Raw genomic sequence first — 26,790 nt, forward strand, 5'->3', positions numbered from 1 at the left:
AAACGCCATCTGGGCCAGCTGCTTTGTTCCTCCCGAGCTCCTTTAGCATATTTTCCACTTCATCTCTAGACACCTCTATCCGCTCTATGTTGTTCTCTGGAATTCTTATTGTGTCTGGTTCTCTGAAGATTTCATTTTGTACAAACACACTTTGGAACTTTTCATTTAATGTTTCACACATTTCCTTTTCATTTTCCGTGAATCTGTTTCCCATTTCCAACCTCTGGATATTATCCTTTACCTGCAATTTGTTGTTTATGAATTTGTAGAATAGGCCCGGTTCTGTTTTACATTTATCTGCTATCCCTTTTTCAAAATTTCTTTCTGCCTCTCTCCTTACTGCTGTATAATTGTTTCTCGCATCTTTGTATCGCTGGTATGTTTGGGGGTTTGGCCTCTTCCTATACTGATTCCATTTTTGTGTCTTTTGGTCTCTTGCCCTCTCACAATTTCTGTCGAACCAATCCTGTTTTCTGGTCCTGCATCTCTGTTTTGGTATAAATTTTTTTGTGCCTTTATCATATATTTCACAAAACTTGCCATACATCTCATTCACTTCCTTGCCTAGCATCAAGTCTGTCCAATTATACTCACTAAAAAAATTTCTAAGGTCACCATAATGTCCTCTCCTGAAGTCTGGTTTTTCAACTGCTTCAACCTCCTTATTTTCTTCCAGCTTATAACGCATTGCATACTTTATTCCCAAAAAGACATGGTCACTTTTACCCAAGGGAGGAAGGTACTGAATGTCAAATATCTCTTCCTCCTTCCTGGTAAATATCAAATCTAGCATGGAGGGAACGTCCCCTTCCCTCATCCTCGTAGCTTGTTTAACATGTTGATACAAGAATGTTTCCAGGATGAGGTCTACAAATTTACAGGTCCAAAAATCTTCTGTTTTAGCTTCATATGCTTCCCAGTCTATGGATTTCAAGTTGAAGTCACCGACTATCAACAGTCATGATCTATCGTTATCCGCTCTCGCTATAATCTCTCTCATTATTGTTATAAGACCTTCACGTTTACTACCTAGCTCCTCCTTTGACCATGTGCTGCTTGGCGGTGGACTATATGCATTTATCATCATTAGTTTATCATCCTCATAGCAGATCTCTAGTGCTATTATGTCAACTTCTTGTGGATTGGCAGTCATTATTTCCTTCACCTTTAGGTGTTCTTTTACCAGCACAGCAACGCCACCGCCTTTCCTAATTTTTCTGTCCCGTCTCCAAATTGAGTAGCCCCTTGGGAATATGACCTCATTTAAAATTACATCTTCAAGTTTTGTCTCCGTGAGTGCAACAATGTCTGGTGTCTGCAGCTGTATTACATCACTTAACTCCAGTATCTTCGATCTCACTCCATCTATGTTGGTGTATGCAATCTTCAGGAACTTGTTCCCCCTCTCCTTATTCTTCACTCCCCCTCTCTCTATTGATTTTGTTGGTTTGCCTTTATGTACCACTTTACTGGTTTGCCTACCCCTATCACTTTGTAGAAAAAAGAATTTATTTCTTCTTCATTCCTGCTCTCATTTAAATGTTTTGCCTCGGCGAGGTTCAGTTTCAGCTTCTCTCTATCTTCTTTTGAAAGATCTCGTCTTAACGACCACCCTTTCCCATCCTCATCCCTTTGCAATTTTCTAGCATTCCTTAGTACTTCTTCCATCTGTTTGGCACCGTTTAGGGTGATCCTCAAAGGTCGATCTTTCCCTTTTACGTACCTGCCTATTCTCCTGTAGTCGCACACATTCTCTCTGTTTGTAAGACCTTCCACGAGGCCAACAATTTTATCTACTACTTTAGCTTCTTCTACAGCTCTTTCTGACCTAGATGTTATCGCCTTTTCTTTGCAGCCAAAAATGATCAGGGACTTACTCCGATCAACTGTGTTTTGCACCAACTTCGGGTTAGATGCCAATTCTTTCCTCACTTCTAGCCTAATGTTTGTTTTATCTTGGTTGCTGCAGTGTTTGACTTCCTTTACTGCTTCTTCTATTTTTTCCTTCTCCTTGGCCACTTGTGCATAAGTGAGTTGCATATCTTTCTTGCACTGTTCTATTCCCTGTGTAACTTCCTCCATCTGTGCTGACAAAAGCTGTTTCTCCTGTTGAATTTCCTTGCCTAACCTATTGTAGTCATTTATGTTTAAATTTACTTTAACTTCTTCCAAAGCTATTTTTAAGAGCTTATTTTCTTCTTCCATGGCTTTGCAATTTGTTTCCAATTGATTCTTATCCTTGCGCAAGTCTTTCACTAAACCCTCAAGACATAAAACTTTGCTATTCAAATGGTCATTACTTTCTTTCAATTTACTAATTATTTCTACATGAGAGTTCACTATAGTATCTAAATTTACCAACTTGTTATGTAGACTACTAATATCAATGCTTTCTTCATTGAATCCCTCAAAATCAAGCTCTGTTTTGTTTTTCCCCTTGCCAGTGGCCATCTTGAATGTTCTTCTCTGCACTGTAAACACTAGGGCAACTTTTTCTCATCCGATTCTTCACTTCCCTTAGCACTTTCCTGTTATCTCACCTATTTTTCAAGAGCACTATACCTTTATGTTCAGTGGCTCTATTAACGAGTTTTTCCAGTAACGAGCAAGCCACTTGCAGCAAATTTGTCTCTATTGACGAGCTCGCCTCTATTAACGAGTGAAACCACATGGCGCTTCCTAGCGTCTCGCGGGTTCTCGCAAATTCTCGGACGCCTCCGACGCCAGTGTTGTTGTTGTATCTCACACGACAAGCATCCCTCTGGATTTATTTGAGCTTTTCTTTGGGTTTTTAGTGGTTTTGCGACTACAATTTGTAACACACGATGCCTCCAAAGAAGCTGCTTGCTAAAGATAGTGTTTTCAAGAGGAAGAAAGACAATTATTATGGATTTCAAGAAGGAAATTATAGCAAAGCATGAGTGTGGTGTCTGTGTGATTGATCTCACAAGGAAGTATGGCAGGTCCTCATCAACAATTTACACCATTAGTAAGGGAATGAGGAGGTAAGGGAGGATGCTGCCTCTTCCACTGAGATCAGGGAAGTGTTTGGAATGTTTGAAAAGGTGAACGCATTCTTGGAAAAGCTGCCCTGATAAAGCAGTGACAACCCAGTGTGTGAAAATGTTTAATTAATTTATCACTTTGTGATAACACTTTATGAAAGTGTTATCACTTTCGCAGGTATATGTCGCTTGAACGTAACACACTTTATTTATCTTGAATGCACCCAAACATTGTGCTCAAGCGTCATTTGAGCAAATATTTCTTTAAAATCCAATTCTTATCCGATCAACTTGGGGGTTGTATACATGTTTGCCATGAAATTTCCGTTTTCTTTAATAACCACATTGCCTTTTTGAGAAAACGGCATTGTATTGTATCTTCGTGGTAAGACTATTATATTGTTGACACAACGAGTATAATCAACGTAGTTTATTATTTGGTGCTGGTCTAACGCATCCTTGTGTGACATTTGAAATGAAATTTGGGTGAAATTCCCAAGAAGAGAGAGAGCGCCTGACTCAGAGGTGGATTCTCCTTCCACACCATAACCCCTCTCCTCCTTCCCACCTCTCCATCGTCTCCCTCAAGCCAGCAACTACTCTTCATAAGGTAAAGTAAATATTAAAACACTACAACAAAACATTTATATTTACATGTGCAGTATTATATTTACATAAAAAAAAGTCATACAAGTATGGATGTTTTTGGGAGTGGAACGGATTAAATTTATTTCCTTTATTTTAAATGGGGCAATTTGTTTCCAAAGACGAGTTTTCCAGGTAACGAGCTCAGTGCCAGAACGGATTAAACTCGTTAATAGAGGTTCCACTGTATATATATATATATATATATATATATATATATATATATATATATATATATATATATATATATATATATATATATATATATATATATATATATATATATATATATATATATATATATATATATATATATATATATATGTCGTACCTAATAGCCAGAACGCACTTCTCAGCCTACTATTCAAGGCCCGATTTGCCTAATAAGCCAAGTTTTCATGAATTAATGTTTTTTCGTCTACCTAACCTACCTAACCTAACCTAACCTAGCTTTTTTTGGCTACCTAACCTAACCTTACCTATAAATATAGGTTAGGTTAGGTTAGGTAGGGTTGGTTAGGTTCGGTCATATATCTACGTTAATTTTAACTCCAATAAAAAAAATTGACCTCATACATAGAGAAAAGGGTTAGCTTTATCATTCATAAGAAAAAAATTATAGTAAATATATTAATTCAGGAAAACTTGGCTTATTAGGCAAATCGGGCCTTGAATAGTAGGCTGAGAAGTGAGTTCTGGCTACTAGGTACGACATATATATATATATATATATATATATATATATATATATATATATATATATATATATATATATATATATATATATATATATATATATATATATATATATATATATATATATATATATATATATATATATATATATATATATATATATATATATATATATATATATATATATATATATATATATATATATATATATATATATATATATATATATATATATATATATATATATATATATATATATATATATATATATATATATATATATATATATATATATATATATATATATATATATATATATATATATATATATATATATATATATATATATATATATATATAAGATTGATACATGCTCAAGAACGATAAGGAGTTGATTCCTAAGTTTTTAAGTCGTTCCCCTTCTCTCCCATATCTATATGGGCTTATTAAAACACACAAACCGAATAATCCTGCAAGACCTATTATTAGTTCTGTTGGATCTGTGGCATATAGACTTTCCAAATGGCTTGTCCAAGTCTTGTCTCCAGTAGTAGGTTCCATTTCCAACTCACACATAACAAACAACTTGGACTTGGTTAACAAGTTGTCTAGTTTGAAATTAAATTATGATTTTAAACTTGTGAGTTTTGATGTGACGGCTCTGTTCACTAGGGTTCCTGTTGATGATCTGTTGTCATTCTTACGGGATCTACTCCCAAGGTATAATTTAACTTTGCCTACTAACACCATTATTGAACTTATAAAATTGTGCATTAAAGATAATTATTTCAGCTTTAATGATTCATTTTATAAACAAACACTTGGCATGGCGATGGGTAATCCCCTCTCCCCTGTTTTGAGCAATCTGTACATGGAATGTTTCGAAACAAATATCCTTCCCAGGATTTTACCCTCAAATTTGCTTTGGTACAGATACGTTGACGATATTTTGTGCCTGTGGCCGGTTAATCATGACGAAACTGATTTTCTCAATCAAATTAATTCGCTGGTTCCGTCAATTAAATTCACAATTGAGAACGAAGTGAATGGTGTTCTGCCTTTTGTAGACATCATGATTCATAGAATTGGTAGGAGTTTCAAATTCAATGTGTATAGGAAACCTACCAATGTGTGCTCGTATGTACATTTCTATTCAAATCATCATGTTCAGGTCAAGCGGGCAGTTTTTTCTGGTATGTTTCTCAGAGCACTGAGAGTTTGCAGTCCGGAATTTTTTGATGAAGAAATAGCAAATATATTTGAAATTGGGAAGAAGTTAAAATACCCAAAATCGATCTTGGATCTTGCGTTTGATCAAGCAAAAAGAACTTTCTACAAAGAGACTACTAAGTCTAAACCAGAACTGAAAAATTCGTTGGTATTACCATATTCTGAGGGTCTAGTAAATCTTGCCCTAGCCTTGAAGAACCTTAATATTAATCTAATGTTTTAAAATGATAATACAGTTAAGTCCATGTTAATTAAGAACTCGCCCTCGTCTGTAGCAGGTTGTGTGTATTCCATCCCTTGTAATGAGTGTGCATGTGTTTACATCGGCCAGACAGGTAAATCTCTTTCCTTGCGTTTAAAACAGCATTCATATTCTATTCGTACAGCCCAGCAATCCAGTGCATTGTATTTACATTCCAGTTTATGTAATCATTCTATCGACTTCACAGGGGCAAAATGTATTGTTAAAAGTAAGGATTTTGTTGAACGAAACGTGATCAAGTCTGCTCTGATCAAACTTTGTAACAACAGCCTTAATGTGAGCCCCGGTATGTACAAGTTGGATCCCTATTTAAGCCTCAATATAGCACGTCAAAACAATATAGCAATCATTTAACACGTATGGCACTTGGAGATATTAATAGGAGCTGCCTAGGATGGGCCAATAGGCCTTCTGCAGTTACCTTCTTTCTTATAATTCCTTTCCTCCACTTATTTTTGGTGGTCAGGTGATCTGCCCAGGCGGATATAAAGGTCTGATCAGCAATCTTATCTTCATTCTACTTTGCGCTGATGAAGGCGAATTAGTCGAAAACGCGTTAAGCATTTTCTATTTTTCACATGTGGTTATTCTGCATACTTGGATCAGTGTTTTTGTGATCATTGTTGCATATATATATATATATATATATATATATATATATATATATATATATATATATATATATATATATATATATATATATATATATATATATATACATGCCGTGAGCTATACGTCTCGTGGACATATCAATTATGAGATAGGCGAATCAGGACCACTGTACGGTCGTACCTAGTCGTACGTACATTCTGGTCGTACCTAGTAGCCAGAATGCACTTCTCGGCCTACTATGCAACACCCGATTTGCCTAATAAGCCAAGTTTTCCTGAAGTAATATATTTTCTCTAATTTTTTTCTTATGAAATGATAAAGCTACCCATTTCATTATGTATGAGGTAAATTTTTTTTTATTGGAGTTAAAATTAACGTAGATATACGACCGAACCTAACCAACCCTACCTAACCTATCTTTATAGGTTAGGTTAGGTTAGGTAGCCGAAAAAGTTAGATTAGGTTAGGTTAGGTAGGTTAGGTAGTCGAAAAACAATTAATTCATGAAAACTTGGCTTATTAGGCAAATTGGGCCTTGCATAGTAGTCTGAGAAGTGAGTTCTGGCTACTAGGTACGACATATATATATACATATATATATACATATACATTATATATATATATATATATATATATATATATATATATATATATATATATATATATATATATATATATATATATATATATATATATATGTCGTACCTAGTAGCCAGAACGTACTTCTCAGCCTACTATGCAAGGCCCGATTTGCCTAATAAGCCAAGTTTACCTGAATTAATATATTTTCTCTAATTTTTTTCTTATGAAATGATAAAGCTACCCATTTCATTATATATGAGATCAATTTTTTTTTATTGGAGTTAAAATTAACGTAGATATATGACCGAACCTAACCAACCCTCCCTAACCTAACCTAACCTATCTTTATAGGTTAGGTTAGGTTAGGTAGCAGAAAAAGTTAGGTTAGGTTAGGTAGGTTAGGTAGTCGAAAAACAATTATTTCATGAAAACTTGGCTTATTAGGCAAATCAGGCCTTGCATATTAGGCTGAGAAGTGCGTTCTGGCTACTAGGTACGACATATATATATATATATATATATAACTGAAAACTCACACCCCAGAAGTGACTCGAACCCATACTCCCAGGAGCCACGCAACTGGTATGTACAAGACGCCTTAATCCACTTGACCATCACGACCGGACATAATGAGGTGATAGCCGAGGCTATTTGAACCACCCCACCGCCGGCACTCGGATAGTAATCTTGGGCATAGCATTTTACCAAATCACCTCATTCTTTGGGGCACACGTGAGGAACACAAATGCGAACAAGCCTGAATGGTCCCCAGGACAATATGCAACTGAAAACTCACACCCCAGAAGTGACTCGAACCCATACTCCCAGGAGCCACGCAACTGGTATGTACAAGACGCCTTAATCCACTTGACCATCACGACCGGACATAATGAGGTGATAGCCGAGGCTATTTGAACCACCCCACCGCCGGCACTCGGATAGTAATCTTGGGCATAGCATTTTACCAAATCACCTCATTCTTTGGGGCACACGTGAGGAACACAAATGCGAACAAGCCTGAATGGTCCCCAGGACAATATGCAACTGAAAACTCACACCCCAGAAGTGACTCAAACCCATACTCCCAGGAGCCACGCAACTGGTATGTACAAGACGCCTTAATCCACTTGACCATCACGACCGGACATAATGAGGTGATAGCCGAGGCTATTTGAACCACCCCACCGCCGGCACTCGGATAGTAATCTTGGGCATAGCATTTTACCAAATCACCTCATTCTTTGGGGCACACGTGAGGAACACAAATGCGAACAAGCCTGAATGGTCCCCAGGACAATATGCAACTGAAAACTCACACCCCAGAAGTGACTCGAACCCATACTCCCAGGAGCCACGCAACTGGTATGTACAAGACGCCTTAATCCACTTGACCATCACGACCGGACATAATGAGGTGATAGCCGAGGCTATTTGAACCACCCCACCGCCGGCACTCGGATAGTAATCTTGGGCATAGCATTTTACCAAGTTGCATATTGTCCTGGGGACCATTCAGGCTTGTTCGCATTTGTGTTCCTCACGTGTGCCCCAAAGAATGAGGTGATTTGGTAAAATGCTATGCCCAAGATTACTATCCGAGTGCCGGCGGTGGGGTGGTTCAAATAGCCTCGGCTATCACCTCATTATGTCCGGTCGTGATGGTCAAGTGGATTAAGGCGTCTTGTACATACCAGTTGCGTGGCTCCTGGGAGTATGGGTTCGAGTCACTTCTGGGGTGTGAGTTTTCAGTTGCATATTGTCCTGGGGACCATTCAGGCTTGTTCGCATATATATATATATATATATATATATATATATATATATATATATATATATATATATATATATATATATATATATATATATATATATATATATATATATATACAGTGGTACCTCGCATAACGATCGCACCAAAAGACGAACATTTTGGGTAACGAACGGCCCGATCGGCGTCAAATCATCCCGTATGACGAATGCTGGTTTGAGTAACGTCAACACCACATGGCGGTGTCGCGCTGCTTCATGCACATTCTTAGACGCCTCCGACGATGCACATAAATTATGTTGTTCTTGTTTAAAGATGCTAATGATGCTGGGATATAAAAGGGTGACTGCTGAGATGTTGCAAAGCATTGACGTTTTTGTAGGTAAAAAGAAATGAAATGTCTGATATACAACAAATGTCTAAAAGGTTCGTTCGGTGTTCGGCAGGTAGGCTGCTCCATTATAACAATCTTTTTGTTTCAAATGTGTTCCATTTGTTTTTTTATTTGTCATTTACGTCTCAACAATGGAGAAGCCTACCTTACATACACTGAATAAACCATTATGACATTTTCCTTTCTCCAAATGTGTTCAATATTTATATTTCATTTGTCTTATAGCAAAAGGTTCGTTCGGTGGTCGGCAGGTAGGCTGCTCCATGTTTCTTAAATACAAAAAATGTAAATAATAAAAAAAAATGAAGAATTTTGAAAACCAGTACAAATGTCAAAAAGGTTCATTCGGTGGTCTACAGGTCAGCTGCTCCATGTTTCTTAAATAAAAAAAAAAAACGAGAAATAAAAGAACTGTTGAAACAATTTGAAAAATGGACAAATGCCATAAAGGTTCATTCAGTGTTTGTCGAGTAGGCTGCTCCATTATTGAGACGTAAGTGACAAATACAAAACAAATGGAACACATTTGAAATAAAGAAAGATTGTCATAATGGAGCAGCCTACCCAACAAACACTGAACGAACCTTTTGCTATGACGAATATGAAAGACAAGGGCTGCTGGCTGGGTTAGTACTGCGTGAGCAACCATTTGTAGCACACGTGCCTCTGGCTCTCAAACACCTGTCCCACACGGTGTTGAAAGACTGCGCTCAGTCGGTGCAATTCAGACCCTATTGTTTGAAGAACATAAGGGTCATAACATTGGTGAAGCTAGGCGCAATAAGGGCTTAACACAACGGTCGGATGCCAGTGATACAGCACCTATGAGGATGATACAGCGAGCGTATCCAGGTGTAGCTCTGAGCCCCACCCTTGCCATCTCGAATTTATATAGATGATACATAGATGAATCGTTTTCTGCGTTCAGTGATGATGCATCTGATACAAGTAGCATAGATGAACAGTGTTAGCGGCTTCCATGGTGGTGTTGTTCATTGATATTTTCAAGAATACCTGAATCTCTTCCTGACTGATGGACACTCTTTGAGGCTAGCTGAATCTCTTCCTGACTGATGGACACCAGGAATCGTAGCAGACGGGTGGAAACAGGCTAACATAGTTCCAATCTACAAAAGTGGCAGCAGGGAAGACCCCCTCAATTATAGACCTGTATCATTGACAAGTGTAATAGTGAAAGTATTGGAAAAACTAATCAAAACTAAATGGGTAGAACACCTAGAGAGAAATGATATAATATCAGACAGACAGTATGGTTTTCGATCTGGAAGATCCTGCGTATCGAATTTACTAAGTTTCTATGATCGAGCCACAGAGATATTACAGGAAAGAGATGGTTGGGTTGACTGCATCTATCTGGACCTAAAAAAGGCTTTCGACAGAGTTCCACATAAGAGGTTGTTCTGGAAACTGGAAAATATTGGAGGGGTGACAGGTAAGCTTCTATCATGGATGAAAAATTTTCTGACTGATAGAAAAATGAGGGCAGTAATCAGAGGCAATGTATCGGAATGGAGAAATGTCACAAGTGGAGTACCACAGGGTTCAGTTCTTGCACCAGTGATGTTTATTGTGTACATAAATGATCTACCAGTTGGTATACAGAATTATATGAACATGTTTGCTGATGATGCTAAGATAATAGGAAGGATAAGAAATTTAGATGATTGTCATGCCCTTCAAGAAGACCTGGACAAAATAAGTATATGGAGCACCACTTGGCAAATGGAATTTAATGTTAATAAATGTCATGTTATGGAATGTGGAATAGGAGAACATAGACCCCACACAACCTATATATTATGTGAGAAATCTTTAAAGAATTCTGATAAAGAAAGAGATCTAGGAGTGGTTCTAGATAGAAAACTATCACCTGAGGACCACATTAAGAATATTGTGCAAGGAGCCTATGCAATGCTTTCTAACTTCAGAATTGCATTTAAATACATGGATGGCGATATACTAAAGAAATTGTTCATGACTTTTGTTAGGCCAAAGCTAGAATATGCAGCTGTTGTGTGGTGCCCATATCTTAAGAAGCACATCAACAAACTGGAAAAGGTGCAAAGACATGCTACTAAGTGGCTCCCAGAATTGAAGGGCAAGAGCTACGAGGAGAGGTTAGAAGCACTAAATATGCCAAAACTAGAAGACAGAAGAAAAAGAGGTGATATGATCACTACGTACAAAATAGTAACAGGAATTGATAAAATCGACAGGGAAGACTTCCTGAGACCTGGAACTTCAAGAACAAGAGGCCATAGATTTAAACTAGCTAAACACAGATGCCGAAGAAATATAAGAAAATTCACCTTCGCAAATAGAGTGGTAGACGGTTGGAACAAGTTAAGTGAGAAGGTGGTGGAGGCCAAGACCGTCAGTAGTTTCAAAGCGTTATATGACAAAGAGTGCTGGGAAGACGGGACACCACGAGCGTAGCTCTCATCCTGTAACTACACTTAGGTAATTACACTTAGGAAATTACACTCTTTGAGGCTAGCTGAATCTCTTCCTGACTGATGGACACTCTTTGAGGCTAGCTGAATCTCTTCCTGTGTGGGACCTTACAAAGCGATCTTTTCAAGACTACCTTACAAATTGAGCTTTTCCTATAATCGTTTCAATACTACCTTATGCTTTACAAGCTTGGCTACATACCACCTACAAGTACTAAAGCCAAGGGTGCACGCGAGTGCGTTATTTGCAAGCACACAGAACGATGAAACAGGAAACGAAAATCTATCTGTAGCTGGTGCAAGGAGAGCAAAGTCGTGCTGTGTACCATGGACTACTTCGTTGACTATTACGCACCTCCAAAGTACTGAGTGTGTAATACAGTATGTGAAACTGTACATATTGTAATTTTAGTGAATTTTTACCACGTAATATTGTGACAATAAACATTTATTGTGGACACATTACTGACACATGTATCACAGTTTCATGGAAAATTATGAACATTCTACTGTATACATATTGTAAAGGACACAAATATGCATCATATACGATAAAAGAAACAAATAAAACCGCATTGGAAATGCATAGGAAAAATATTTGAAAATATATTTGTGGCAACACGCAGTGCTTGAATGGCCTGCGCGACCGTGTCTGGGAGCTTCACACACGGGCGACCAGGCCCTGATGACGTCACAGCGCACCTTGTCCACGCCCTCACAGCCAAAGTAAGTGGAATTTTGTAATTATTTTTACATAGACATGTTCAGGGACGGAAATTTATCATTTTGCAAAGAAAAATTATATTTTGGGAACATTTGACGTCATGCACATTGGGGGAATTTCACAATAAACACAGTGCATCACACTGGTTACATGGGGGACACTCGATTTGTATGACGTCCGTTTCACATGACGAACATGGAACGGATTAAATTCGTTATGCGAGGTACCACTGTATATATGTATATGTATATGTATATGTATATGTATATATATATATATATATATATATATATATATATATATATATATATATATATATATATATATATATATATATATATATATACTGTCTCCACTCGATCATCCGGACTATATGGGAAGGACCCCCAGCCGGATTATCACATTTTTCGGATAATGGTACTTTTTCACCTACGAGTCCAAAAGTGGCAATTTCCAACTACTTTTATACTACAAACAACATAATTTGAATTGCCTTGCCACATATAATTATTAAATATTCAACTAGAAACCTCAACTTACCTTGTTGGTGTTCGTCTTCTTGATTGATGCCACACATCTTGAAGTTAAGAATTCTTAACAATTTACGTAACTTATACTAACACAACACTAAAATTAACACTTAAAATTACTGTACAGTTCATTAAGCAAAGTTAGTTTTGACTGCCAGCTGCTGAAGCCTCACTGGTTGAAGGCATTTGGGTTGCCTGTGAGGCCTCGCTTGTTGAAGGCGCTTGCATGTGCCTCACTTGTTGAAGCGCTTGCATGCCCTCATTTGTTGAAGGCGCTTGGCTTGCCTGTGACGCCTCACTTGTTGAAGGCGCTTGGCTTGCGCCTCACTTGTTGCAGGCGCTTGGCTTGCCTGTGAAGCCTCACTTGTTGAAGGCATTTGGCTTGCTTGCGATGCCTCACTTGTTGAAGGCGCTTGCTTGCTTGCGCATCACTTGTTAAAGGCGCTTGGCTTGCCTGTGGCGCCTCACTTGTTGAAGGCATTTGGCTGCCTGTGACGCCTCACTGGTTGAACAACACATAACTTGTCTTTAATTGCTAGGACAACCTTCTTCCTCTTAACACCTCCAGAATGATTGATGCTGCTACCAGACATAGTCTTGGCCAAAAATGTTCAAAGTTACTATGAAAATAAAAAAGTTATTTAAAAAAATATTTCACTAATGGAGCAGCACTGTGACGCCGCACTGGTTGAGGTGTATAACAGTAACTTGTCTTTAATTGTTAGGACAACTTTCTTACTCTTAACACCTGCAGAACGATTGATGCTGCTACCAGACATAATCTTGGCCAAAAATGTTCAAAGTTACTATGAAAATAAAAAAGTTATTTAAAAAAATATTTCACTAATGGCGCAGCACTGTGTGTAACACGAGGGACGGATGCACATGGGTTGACCAGTGTTGGGCAGGTCCACTTGGGCTGGGGCAGCTATAGCGCGTTACGTAGACCGCCAGGAGGAAAAAACTCACAATATTTTTGAAGGAAACTTCAGCCTGTGCACATTAATTTTAGGAAACTTATTTATTTGTTATTACATAATTACTAGTACTTATTTCATTTGTTTTTGGCTATGATTAAGTGTTCTAAAATTAATGGTAATTCCTGTACCTAGGTGGTCCCTTCCGACGCACCCCTCCCACCCTCCCGACACCACCCACCCACCCCACTCCTTCCTCCACCATGCGTCTAGAGCTACAGACGGGATTAATACGGTATGGCCGAATATTCATCCGGCCAAACCAGCTTTTATCCGGTTCCTGTGGCCATTTTGGCCGGATATTGTGATAACTTTATCCGATCACAATTTTGGCCGTATAAGGGCGTTTTCCGGATGTTTGAATCCCGGATAATCGCGGGGTTACAGTGTATATGTATGTATGTATGTATGTATGTATGTATGTATGTATGTATGTATATATATATATATATATATATATATATATATATATATATATATATATATATATATATATATATATTATATATACATGTCGTACCTAGTAGCCAGAACGCACTACTCAGCCTACTATGCAAGGCCCAATTTGCCTAATAAGCCAAGTTTTCATGAATTAATTGTTTTTCGACTACCTAACCTACCTAACCTAACCTAACTTTTTCGACTACCTAACCTAACGGTCGCCCAGACGGAATCACGGTGAACCCCTGGAAGAATGGTAGACAGTTGGTGTGGGACTACATTTGCGTTTCAACTTTAGCCAATACCTATGTTGACTTCAGTGCTACACAAGCAGGAGGAGCTGCCAATCACCGGGAAGCGGCCAAGTCACGTACATACAGAGACCTTGAGCACCACTACAATTTTGTCCCCATTGCCTCAAAGACACTTGGTGCCTGGGGTAAAAGTGCTGCTAGCTTTTTGAAGGAATTGGGGTCTAAGCTAATCGAAACAACTAGAGACCCTAGAGCTGCCAGTTTTCTTTTTCAGCGCCTTAGTGTGGCAATCCAGAGAGGAAATGCTCAATGCATTCATGGTTCCTGCCCGCCATCTGAGGAGCTGTTCAACTTGTGACAAGCAGCCTTGTACCCTGCATGTAATCAATATTGTAACTTTTTTGTGTAATGACATTTTCAAATAAAGTTAGATAAATATACACACATAACAAAAGAATAGGGGTGGTAGGAGAAGAAAATATCAAGGTGTTCAGTGAGGATCCACAAGGTCTTCTCTGAGTACTCTTTATTTTCTTCTCCGAGGCTATGGGTCCCTACACTTGCACCAGAGGTGGTACCCCTTCTAGGTTTATTTATTATATATATATATATATATATATATATATATATATATATATATATATATATATATATATATATATATATATATATATATATATATATATATATATATATATATATATATATATATGTCGTACCTAGTAGCCAGAACTCACTTCTCAGCCTACTATGCAAGGCCCGATTTGCCTAATAAGCCAAGTTTTCATGAATTAATGTTTTTTCGTCTACCTAACCTACCCTAACCTAACCTAACCTAGCTTTTTTTGGCTACCTAACCTAACCTTACCTATATATATAGGTTAGGTTAGGTTAGGTAGGGTTGGTTAGGTTCGGTCATATATCTACGTTAATTTTAACTCCAATAAAAAAAAATTGACCTCATACATAGTGAAAAGGGTAGCTTTATCATTTCATAAGAAAAAAATTATAGTAAATAAATTAATTCAGGAAAACTTGGCTTATTAGGCAAATCGGGCCTTGAATAGTAGGCTGATAAGTGAGTTCTGGCTACTAGGTACGACATATATATATATATATATATATATATATATATATATATATATATATATATGTCATACCTAGTAGCCAGAATGCACTTCTCAGCCTACTATGCAAGGCCCAATTTGCTTAATAAGCCAAGTTTTCATGAATTAATGTTTTTTTCGACTACCTAACCTACCTAACCTAACCAAACATAACTTTTTCGGCTACCTAACCTAACCTAACTTATAAAGATAGATTAGGTTAGGTTAGATAGGGTTGGTTAGGTTCGGTCATATATCTACGTTAATTTTAACTCAAATAAAAATTTTTTTACCTCATACATAATGAAATGGGTAGCTTTATCATTTCATAAGAAAAAAATTAGAGAAAATATATTAATTCAGGAAAACTTGGCTTATTAGGCAAATCAGGCCTTGCATAGTAGGCTGAGAAGTGCGTTCTGGCTACTAGGTACGACATATATATATATATATATATATATATATATATATATATATATATATATATATATATATATATATATATATATATATATATATATATAGGAAAGATCTGGATAAATACCAATCTGGAAACAGGGTTGTTGATTTATGAAACAAATTACTGGGCATCATAATAAACGTGGGATCAATGGATTGCTTTAAGCACAGGTCAGACATGTATACAAATGAATTTGGGTGGATATAAAGAGGAGCTGTCTTATATGATTCAATAAGCCTTCTACAGTTTCCTTTCTTCTTACGTTCTTATGTTTTCGTGGAGCAATGATGATAATGATTACTCTATTGTTATATTTTATTCTTTCCTCACAATCAACAACAGTGATACTTAGTTGTGATGACTGAACAAGTCTCCACCTGAGGATAAACCCTCATAAGGAGCTCCCTGATGGATTAAAGGTGTTTTAATCCCTTTATTTAATGTCTTCCAAACTTGAAGCTAAAATTAAACACCATTTTAGGTATTTTTTCCTCTACCATGGCTTCCTGACGAGAGGTTCGAGAGGCGAGGATGAGCCACTTTAGGATCATAACACAATAGAAATATAGCATTGCTTTGGCATTACGAATGGCAATACCTTTTTTCTTCTTGGACCTAATATCAAACTCTAAACTCATAGATAAGAAAACATGGCAATATCCATGCTTCATTTTCACAATTAATTTTAACTAATTTAACTAAAACAAGGCAATTTAATTTATTGGAGAGCTTTTCTAAACTGAGACCACTCAGCTGCTTCCTGATCCAAGTACCTATATGATCCATCCAGCATAGCCAATTGAAGGCTCCATCTCCTGGGAATGTGTGTGCTGGCCTACCTCGATGACTGGCTGGTGCGAGCTCAAAGTTGTTAAATATGGCTTCTAGCAAAGAATACTATGCACCACAAATTTTCATAGCATTTTCTACATCTATATTTTTACAAGATCATTTTCTATTGACAAAATTATCAAAGATTTTAATGTCTTGTGTCATAAATGACCATAAATATGTCTTTATGAGCATTTAATTTACTGAAGCTTGTCTTGCCTGTGGACACAGTTATATCAGTTATATTGAGAGCATTATTCTTAATGCAACCTACAGATTTGGCATGACAAACTTAAAAATTATCACTACTGATGAATTTCACAGCTTCAATCGTAAGCCTTACATCTCCAGGATGTAATTCTTTTGCAATATCTAGTTTAGTCAGGAGATCACAATTATTAACATAATTTTTTTCTTGGAACCCTATGCTCCTCCTAACCTTGACATGTTAATCTCAGTTTACTTTTTATCTGTCAAATCTTTTTATGCTATTTTAAAAATAAAGAATTAATAGTTGTGTTGAGTATTACACCCAACACATGCTTTTAAATTAATTATTCTATTTCATTTTCATTTTGAACCTCATGAATGCACTCTTACTCAGGTTTTTTTTTTTTTTTTTTTTACTTTGAAGCACTGGAACCCACCACAAGATATGGGAGAGCTACTGTGATGCACTAGGCACCACAACAGCAACAGAACTGATTGGCAAGCTGGCAGAGAACTGAGCCCTGGGCTGCCTGGTGGCAGCAATTGTTACTAACAGATTCAAGCTAGTTTTAAGTTAGTAATTTGGTTTTGGTTGAATCATTTGGAGAGTTGTTTGGCAGTTTCGAGGTTTTGAGTCTCGTGATGCAAGCAGTGACTTGTGATGCCAGCAGTGATGCCTTTGATGACTTATTTGGATACCTTCCAGGTGAAATGGTGCAAATGTCATTGGCTTTCTGTACCTCGGTGAGTACTCACCTAATTGTGCTTAAGGGGGTTGAGTTTAGGCTCTTTGGTCCCACCTCTCAACTGTAAATCAACTGGTAATTACCTAAGTTTAGTTACAGGATGAGAGCTATGCTCGTGGTGTCCCGTCTTCCCAGAACTCTTTGTCATATAACGCTTTGAAACTACTGACGGTTTTGGCCTCCACCACCTTCTCACCTAATTTGTTCCAACCGTCTACCACTCTGTTTGCAAATGTGAATTTTCTTATATTTCTTCGGCATCTTTGTTTAGTTAGTTTAAATCTATGACCTCTTGTTCTTGATGTTCCAGGACTCAGGAAATCTTCCCTATCAATTTTATTAATTCATGTTACTATTTTGTTCGTAGTGATCCTATTTCCTCTTTTTCTTCTATCTTCTAGTTTTGGCATATTTAATGACTAACCTCTCCTCGTAGCTCTTGCCCTTCAGTTCTAGGACAAACTTAGTAGAATGTCTTTGCATCTTTTCCAGTTTGTTGATGTGCTTGTTGATCATTGCGGCGGCTGGAGGTGAGTGCAGTCTCTCTCCTTCCGACGTTCCAGATACCTTTGAGAGTTTTCCAACCCCACTGTTATATGGCACACATTCTGATCTCGATAGTCTCTCCCAGTCTTAGAGGGTGATCCTGATGGGGTTTTCCTGGACAGTTCCCATCAGAGTAAGGCGAACAGATTGGAGGCAAAACACCGCTGGCATCCTGAGGTACCCTATGATCGCCCCAGCCCTACGTGTCCTCAGTATCAACATCCTCCGCTTCCTCGAGGTAGGACGAATTAACCTGGTTTACAAACATTCATCATTGCCTTTGATGACGTTACATCTATTGATAGGAGTGTTTTTGGAAGTAGCTGGGCACAAAGTCTCCCCATCATACCATTCTCAAGTTTTTAAGATCAAGGTGCACGATATCAGGCCAAATAAACGACTGAACTTAATAGCAGTGGATCACACCCACGGTGAGAACCTGGCACTTTCGGATGTTACTGAAATCTGTGGTTACAAGACTAGATGCTACAAACTGCTGGATGACCAGTTGACGAGATATGTGGTTCATCATGTTGTTGACATCAAGGCACATCTTCAGACTGCTGACATTCCCGTCTTCGGTGTCAAAATTTATGAGTAGGACGAATGGTGAACTGTGTGATACCGTCACTGCCCTACTTACTTTTCTGGTTTACTTTCCACCTGATCCGGTGTGGATTGATGGCTTCCTTCAATAAACTAGAGGTGTATGTTCCCTGTCCAACTCAGTGCTTTCAATGTAAAGGTTTTCACCATACCTAGAAAAGCTGCACCAATGACGTCAAATGTAGGAAATGGTCTGGTTCCCATTTCACGTGACAGTGAGTCAGATATACTATGCTGCTCAAACTGTGGTGGTGTTCATGACATTACATTCCGCCAATGTCCTTCGTACATAGTGGCACAAACTCAGGCTCTCCCTGCCCTCAACCTGCCATACAGTCGTGCTCTGCACCATCCTACCTCTGTCCGTCATCAACCACTACATTATGCTTTGCCACCCCCTTTGCTTGTGCCTGATCTGTCTGTCCCTGACATTCCTGTGGCCCCAGAGTTCCAGCTTCTCCCACAAACCTTTCAACTGAGTCCCTATCTAGCTGACACCCTTATCACTCGCATTGCAGATGCACTCGAGAAGACGCTGGACCGCCTCCTGACTAAATTCTTTCCACAATCCGTCCGACCCCTTCCTGAGACTGACCGGACGCACCCCTTCTCCGCATCTCCAATGCCTGACATCCGCCCTCATGTGGCTTTCTTTACTGTCTCTGAGATGTTTGAGCTGATGCTGGACATTGCCCTCAAAAACACATTGGCATGCTTTCTCTCATTCCCTTCCCGGGCTGACTTGCCACAAACCCCAACCCCTGGCACTAAGAGGAAGCAATCCTCAGCTGTCCCTACTTCCAATCACCCTGCCAGTTTGCCTGACAAACCACATCCATCTTGCACTCTTGCGCTGTCCACCTGTTCACCGATGCGCTTGCGACTCAAGACGTAATACTCCGGATTCTGTCCCCAGTTTTACCCTGTTCTCACCTTCCCTGTCCCAACCTGACTTGTCTACACTTTATGTTCAACCTTTGTTCCTTTATGTGCTCGCACTTCCTTTCCTTTCCTTTCTCATATCTGCTTAACGACTGCCTCCTATTTATCCTTCGTCTCCCCACCTCCGTTTCTTGCCTATGTCCCACGCTTCCTATAGTTCGGCGTCGCTTTGCTTTCAGCCTTTCATGCGGCTCCTCGTCATTCTCATCCCGAGTCCCTTTCCTCTCGTCTGTTTATTTTGTCGTTCTCCTCGCTCACATAGAAGACGTTATCTTCCCACCTTTGCTACTTCTTGACTACAAATGCGCCACTGTGCGTGCTGCATCTTTCTACATTCCCGCTCGTGCAGTCATCGGGAGGAAAACCTTCATGCAAACTGCATGTATTGTGAACAAGAAGAATCATCTAGACATTGGAGGAACTAAAAAACTTTCAGGAGTGACATTTTCTACTACCTTTATCCAACATCACCACCTACCCCTACTATATATTCCTGGGAAAATTCTTTAAATGCATGATGTATTTGTGTGTATAGGAGGGATAAAAGATTGCCAACACTGACCTGAGACTCCATAATACGAGACTTGAACTCGACCAGCTGCTCATACTGTAGCTTTATCTTCTCTCCCTCCTTTAGCTTCTCCTTGTCTTGGGCCCGCTTCACTGTCAAAGCAACATTTCCAAGAATAAAGTATTTGATATAGCATAAGAAACATTTTTTGTTTTTGTTTTCTGGTGATTTATTCATCTACACAGTATGTACAGTACGTATTTATATCAATTACTTATTAATGCAGTGCACAATAAAGGCACTAAAATTCTGATTATTTACTTAAGAAATTAAAATTTTCATACCCATATATAGTAGATTTTAATATTATACATTTTTACTCTGAATTTTAATTTGGATAAGGACAGAGATGAATGAATTATATTTAATTTCCTGATGGTGTAACATCAGGATCACTGGACCAAACTTAAATCCAAAACTGTGCTATATTTTCCTGTCTATATATGCTACACCTAGTATGCAGTACTTATATTTTGACACACAATTCATTTAATTAGGGACAGGTTGTCTGTAATGAGTTCTCCCAAGGTTGAACTACTGTCCTTTTCCAGAATGCAATCCCACAATGATGGCCTAACTTCTGGTTACCTATTTCCTGTTAGGTGAACGGAGGCATTAGGTGAAGGGAAATGTACTTAACCATATCTGTCCCACCCAGAAATCAAACCCGGGATTCCCGATTGTAAGTGAAAAATGATGAAGCCAACTGTTCACCCTCCTCAGACTAGGACACTGCAACTAATGCACTATGAGCATTGTACCAAAACAACAACCAGGAGGCCTGGTCATAGACAGACTGGGCTGCGGGGACACTAATTCTCGGAACCTTCAACAGGTAGTCAGGTATTGGGATATGGAAACTTATCCTTACGCTTACAAAAATATTTGCTTTATATCCGAAAATAAATCACTATACAGCTTCGCTAAATAAACCAGAAATATTAGTATAATTCAGACACCTAATTTGGCCTCATAATTACTTCTAATAAATTTCTCACCAAATTCTGAATAGGTGAGCTGTGTATATATTTTTTGGGTGGGTTGGTGAGTATTTTGGGTAGGTGAATGGGCCGAGTTTCATTGTTTGTACTGTATTAGGATGTAGAAGGGTGGGCAAGTATTTGTTTCTGGGTTGTTGGGCTTTATAGGCAGACAGGATTAAGGCTTTATGACTGGTTAAGTAGGTTTTTAGGCTGGGTAGATGGGCTTCTGGATTTGGGCTAGTTTAAATGGGTTTTTGCTTTATGAGAAATCAGTCTTACTGTATTCTTAATTTACGTTCAGTCGTGAACTTGTTAAAAGGTTCGTCCGTTGAACCTGTTCTTCTGCTAAACTAGCCATCAATAACTTTTGCCTGCACATTTCCAGTGCCAGGCGAGTATGACGGGCTCACCATAGCCCGTGCTGCTTGGAACTTTTTGTTCCAAGTAGCTGAATCTGAAACAGCAACAACTTTTGTCTTGAGAGTCAAGTACCTTTATGCGATTCCATTTTTGTTAGCCCTAGAAAAACTACTGACCTTTCCCAGGATGTGACCAACAATAATTACCAAACTTCCAGCTGCATAAACAAGGTGAAGAAAAGCCTCAAATAAAAGGAAACCTGCTAAAAATTTTGTTCAGTATGGGAATTGAACCCAGAATCATTTGCCTGAATATTAAGTAGATATGAATATCTGAAATGGTGCAAAAATGACAATAATTTACCTCTAAGAGTTTCCAACTTTTCATTAAGGTCACGTATCTCCCCACGAAGATTTTCCATCTCCTGTTGCATTTGAAGCGTAGCAACTCTGTCCTCCAGGGTCTGCATGGCACTTGATGGTGCTCCGGGTGTGTACTGTGGCGTCAATGTTTCCACGAAGTTCGTCTAACACCAATGAAAGTACTTAGAATACAGTAGCACAAAAACTATATTTTGTTTGCTATATCCACATTCAGAATAAAGATTATTATGAACCAAACTTAAAGGAAAAGATTTTACCACACATTTTAAAATTTTAAAGCAGAATTGCAGACAAACTGAGAAATTGTTAAACTGTCTCATAATGATTGGCCAATGAATCAAAACTTGAAATTATTATTAACATTACAGTGCTGCAAACCACTTTCACTCAACCTTCAAAAATTGTTAGCAAAATACTTAAAAAAACCATGAAAATGTACTAAAAGTACTAAACCCTTAATATATTACATAGCTGTGCATTTTATTTTTAACAATAATTCTATTCAGACATACAGTTAAAGCAATGTACCAGCATCCTACAATGACTTCTCTGATAGTAGATTACTAACATTAAAATAGCTATTACTGAAAGTTCATTGTTTATCTAAACTGAAATATTTATTATGATCCATACATCACACAAATCATCAGAAATGACACACCACAGACAAGAAACTAAAAAATGCAGTCCCATAAACCACAATATTACAATCATGGATATATCATATTTAATTTAATACAGTATTACAGTAACCCTTAAACTGCTAAGGAATTTAGAAGTCCTCCATCCAGGTGGACATGGAAACCCTCAGGAGTTGATTGTAATGAAAAACCTCTTTCTGGTAGAGCCCCAGTGGCTTCCTGAAGCTATCTCGAGATTACTCATTCAAATGGGCCAAATCATTCTCATGAATTTGGTTTGGAATACTGGAGACCAAAACATGACTCTCTCACCGAAGCACAGAGACCACCTGACCTGGGTGGTCCCAGGTCAGATTGGTCACAATTGAGAGTGACAATTTGCCACCCCACTTAAAAAGCATCCAGAAAGTCTGCAAAGCTTAACAGACAACTGGAAAGCTCACAGAAAACAATGCATTGAAATTGCAAAATAACTCCACAAACAATTCCAATGAAACTACAGATTCATTGAAAAGTATCTCTAACTTCTTAACACCGATAGCCCCAGCCTAAAGTTGGCTACCTTGGTCAGTCCTGGAAGTGATGAACAACTCATCATCAAACTGATGAATCTGAAGGAAGGGTCGGGAATCAGGGAAATAGCTAGGGCTCTATAAGATACGTTTCATTACATTCAACACTGGGTTTCTGGGAGAGCCATCCAATGGCTCCCTGGAACTAGTTAACCACAGAGAATGAAAACACAGGACTTACCAGAGATGAGGTGAGAAGGCAGGTAAAACAAAGGAGAGAAGCCAGGCCAAGAGACATGGCCCAAAGTGACTCTAAACCAGCTGGCATCAGGAACGTTAACCAAATATTGGTCCGCCCGAATCCTGTCAGAATGCCAAAACCCCCGAGCCCAAATATCAACCTGGGATATGTTGGAAAAAAGACTGTTGTCAAAAGAGGCATATTTGCGAACATCGTGGGCTCGAGGGTAGATCACAGTCTGGCTAGATATAAAGCATAAGGCCAGAAAAATGCATACCTTGGAACAAGAAAAAAGAAAACAGGATCACCCTATGATGCATCAACCTGAGCAGAACCAATAGCCCACAGACAGCAGTGAAGTGTATCCACCAGACAACAAATGTATATGTGTGCGTATGTATATGTATGAATATTAATGTATGTATATGTATGTGTATAAAGTATATGTGAAAGCTGATCAGAATTACATTTCACCTTTGTAAATGCACATTAATGATGCTATGTAAAGAACACATCGACCACTTTATGTAGGGCAGACGAAACTGTGTGTATTGTTGTATTTATATCTGTAGGTTAGATTAGCATTTTAAAAGCACTACAATCACCTTCTGTGGTTGATTGTTCAATAAATCCCTGAACTATGTGTTTAACATATCTCTCACCCCTGTCCATGGAGGACAGAAGAAAATGTATATATGCAGGTTAGCATTGTAAATGTGTGACCACATCTGTGGTAGAAAAAAAATAAAAATACCCCTCCACCTGGACCAACCAAACATTAATGTTGACCAAACCACACACTAGAAAATGAAGAGACAACGACGTTTCGATCTGTCCTGAACAATTATCAACTTGATTGTGTTGAGACGAGGGAGACACGGGCATAATTAAGGCAATGCTGAGTCTTCACAGACTCTGTCTTGTCGAATCGGCTCTGATACACAACCTACCCAACATGAACCTTAGTCCTGGCTTTGTTGCTGTTGACTATTCCCTTTCACATTATATACTCAAATGTTCTAAACTTTTAAACAAACGTGACCTAACATAAGCCTACCTATCCTTTTTACTCTTTCTTTTTCTTTCTCCTCTTTTTCGTATGTTCCCATTCTTACTACTATTATTACACCTATCCCCTCCCTATCTTTCGCCTTGCTCTTACCTTCCTCTAAAATTTCTTCCTTCTCCCCTCTCTCTTGTCTTACTTATGCCCATGCCTCCCTTGTCTCATCACAATCGACTTGATATTGGTCCAGGACGGACCGAAACGTCATCATCTCTATATCTTCTAGTGTGTGGTTTTGTCAACATTTCTTCAGCCACGTTATTGTGACATCATGTGCACAAACATTAATCATTAAAGGATCCTTTTGGAAACTAGCCAATTGCATTCTAAATCAGAAAAGGAGGAGGCTGCAAATGAACTAAACACTCACAAGGGCCAAAGGAGCAAAACTCTCACCACCAGAGAAGAGCATGAAGCTTCCTCACATGGCAGCTGGAAACAAGGGATAATAAGAACAGGGAGCTAAAGGGTAAACCATGAATCAAGGTGGGAAGGGAAAGGCCAAAATCATGTCAAGAGACAAGGAACGCTGAGGAAGAGCATGAGCAGGCTGGAGGTGAAAATCCCATGAGAGAACCTGTGGAACACCATTGAACAAAATATTGACACTGAATGTAAGCAACAACAGCTCTGTCAGCACCAAACAATAAGAGGAGTCAGTGTTAGGCATAAGATGCCAATCCCAAACAACCAAGACAAACCTGATGAAGCAGTTGAAAAATCTTATTTCAAGAGAGGACATTGGGGAACTTAGAAATTTCTTTAAGGAATTTGATTGGAAAGACTTGCTGTTAGGCAAGATAGTAAATGAGATATATGTCAAGTTTTGAGAAATATATGATGAAGTCACAAAAAAATTTATATCAAAATAGAGATGAAGAACTAGGAAACAGGATTGGTTAAACAGAAACTGCCAGAGGGCCAGAGACCAAAGACAAAAATGGAATCAATACAATTAGAGGCCAAACACTCAAACATACCAGCATTATCAAAGAAGCATGAAACAAATACACAGCAGCAAGTAGAGAGGCAGAAATATATTTTGAGAATGGGATAGGGGACAAATGTAAAACAGAATGAGGCCTATTCCATAAATTAATTAAAAGTAAATTGCAGGTAAAGGATAATATTCAGAGGTTAAAAATGGGAAACTAATTCATGGAAAATGAAAAGAAAATTTGCGAAACATTAAACAAACAGTTCCAAAATGTGTGTGCAAAATGAAATCTTCAGAGAATCAGATACAATAAGAATGCCAAAGAACAACATAGAGGTGGCTAGAGACAAAGTGGAAAAAATGCTCAAGGAGCTAAGTAAGAACAAAGCAGTTGACCCAGATGGAGTTTCACCATGGATTCTGAGAGAATGTGCATCTGAGCTCAGCATTCCACTTCAACTGATTTTACAGGCATCCCTGTGTACAGGGGGGGGCTTAGCAGATGTGTGGAAAAAGGCTAACAGTTCCAATCTACAAAGGTAGCAACAATTGCATCACTGACAAGTTTAAGTCAAAATAATGGAAAAATAATTAAAATTAAATGGGTAGAATAACTGGAGAAAAATGATATATTAACAGATAGACAGTATGGTTTTGATTTGGAAGATCCTGTGTAACAAATTGACTCAAGATTCTATGATAGAGCCAAAGAGATTTGACAGGAGAGAGATGGTTGGGTTGACTGCATCCTTCTGCACCAAAAAAAGGCATATTTAACCTGCTTCATGGGGTTCTGGGAGTTGTTCTACTCCCCAAGCCCAGCTCGAGGCCAGGCCCACATACCCATCACAGCCCGGTTGCTCTGGAACTTCTTTAAAAAAAAAGTCTAGTTTTCTCTTGAAGATGTTCACGGTTGTTCCAGCAACATTTCTTATTGTCGCTGGGAGGACGTTGAACAGCCACAGACCTCTGATGTTTATACAGTGTTCTCTGATTGTGACTATGGCACCTCTGCTCTTCACTAGTTCTATTCTGCAATTTCTTCCATATCATTC

General features: G+C 38.3%; 1 protein-coding gene across 15 annotated transcripts in view; it reads right to left on the reverse strand.

The window, feature by feature from the left end:
- DCTN1-p150 (dynactin subunit 1) overlaps positions 1–26,790 on the reverse strand; it is a 398,222-nt gene that overhangs the window by 159,165 nt on the left and 212,267 nt on the right. For all 15 annotated transcript variants that reach the window (XM_069328813.1, XM_069328823.1, XM_069328818.1 and 12 more), the window contains 2 exons: positions 22,319–22,481; positions 20,604–20,704 (listed from right to left, as the gene is read on the reverse strand). In XM_069328813.1, coding sequence (XP_069184914.1) covers positions 20,604–20,704; positions 22,319–22,481 — 264 coding nt within the window. The remainder of the gene's footprint in view (positions 1–20,603; positions 20,705–22,318; positions 22,482–26,790) is intronic.

Source organism: Procambarus clarkii, chromosome 22 (genome assembly GCF_040958095.1).
Source record: "Procambarus clarkii isolate CNS0578487 chromosome 22, FALCON_Pclarkii_2.0, whole genome shotgun sequence".
Classification (NCBI taxonomy): Eukaryota; Metazoa; Arthropoda; class Malacostraca; order Decapoda; family Cambaridae; genus Procambarus; species Procambarus clarkii.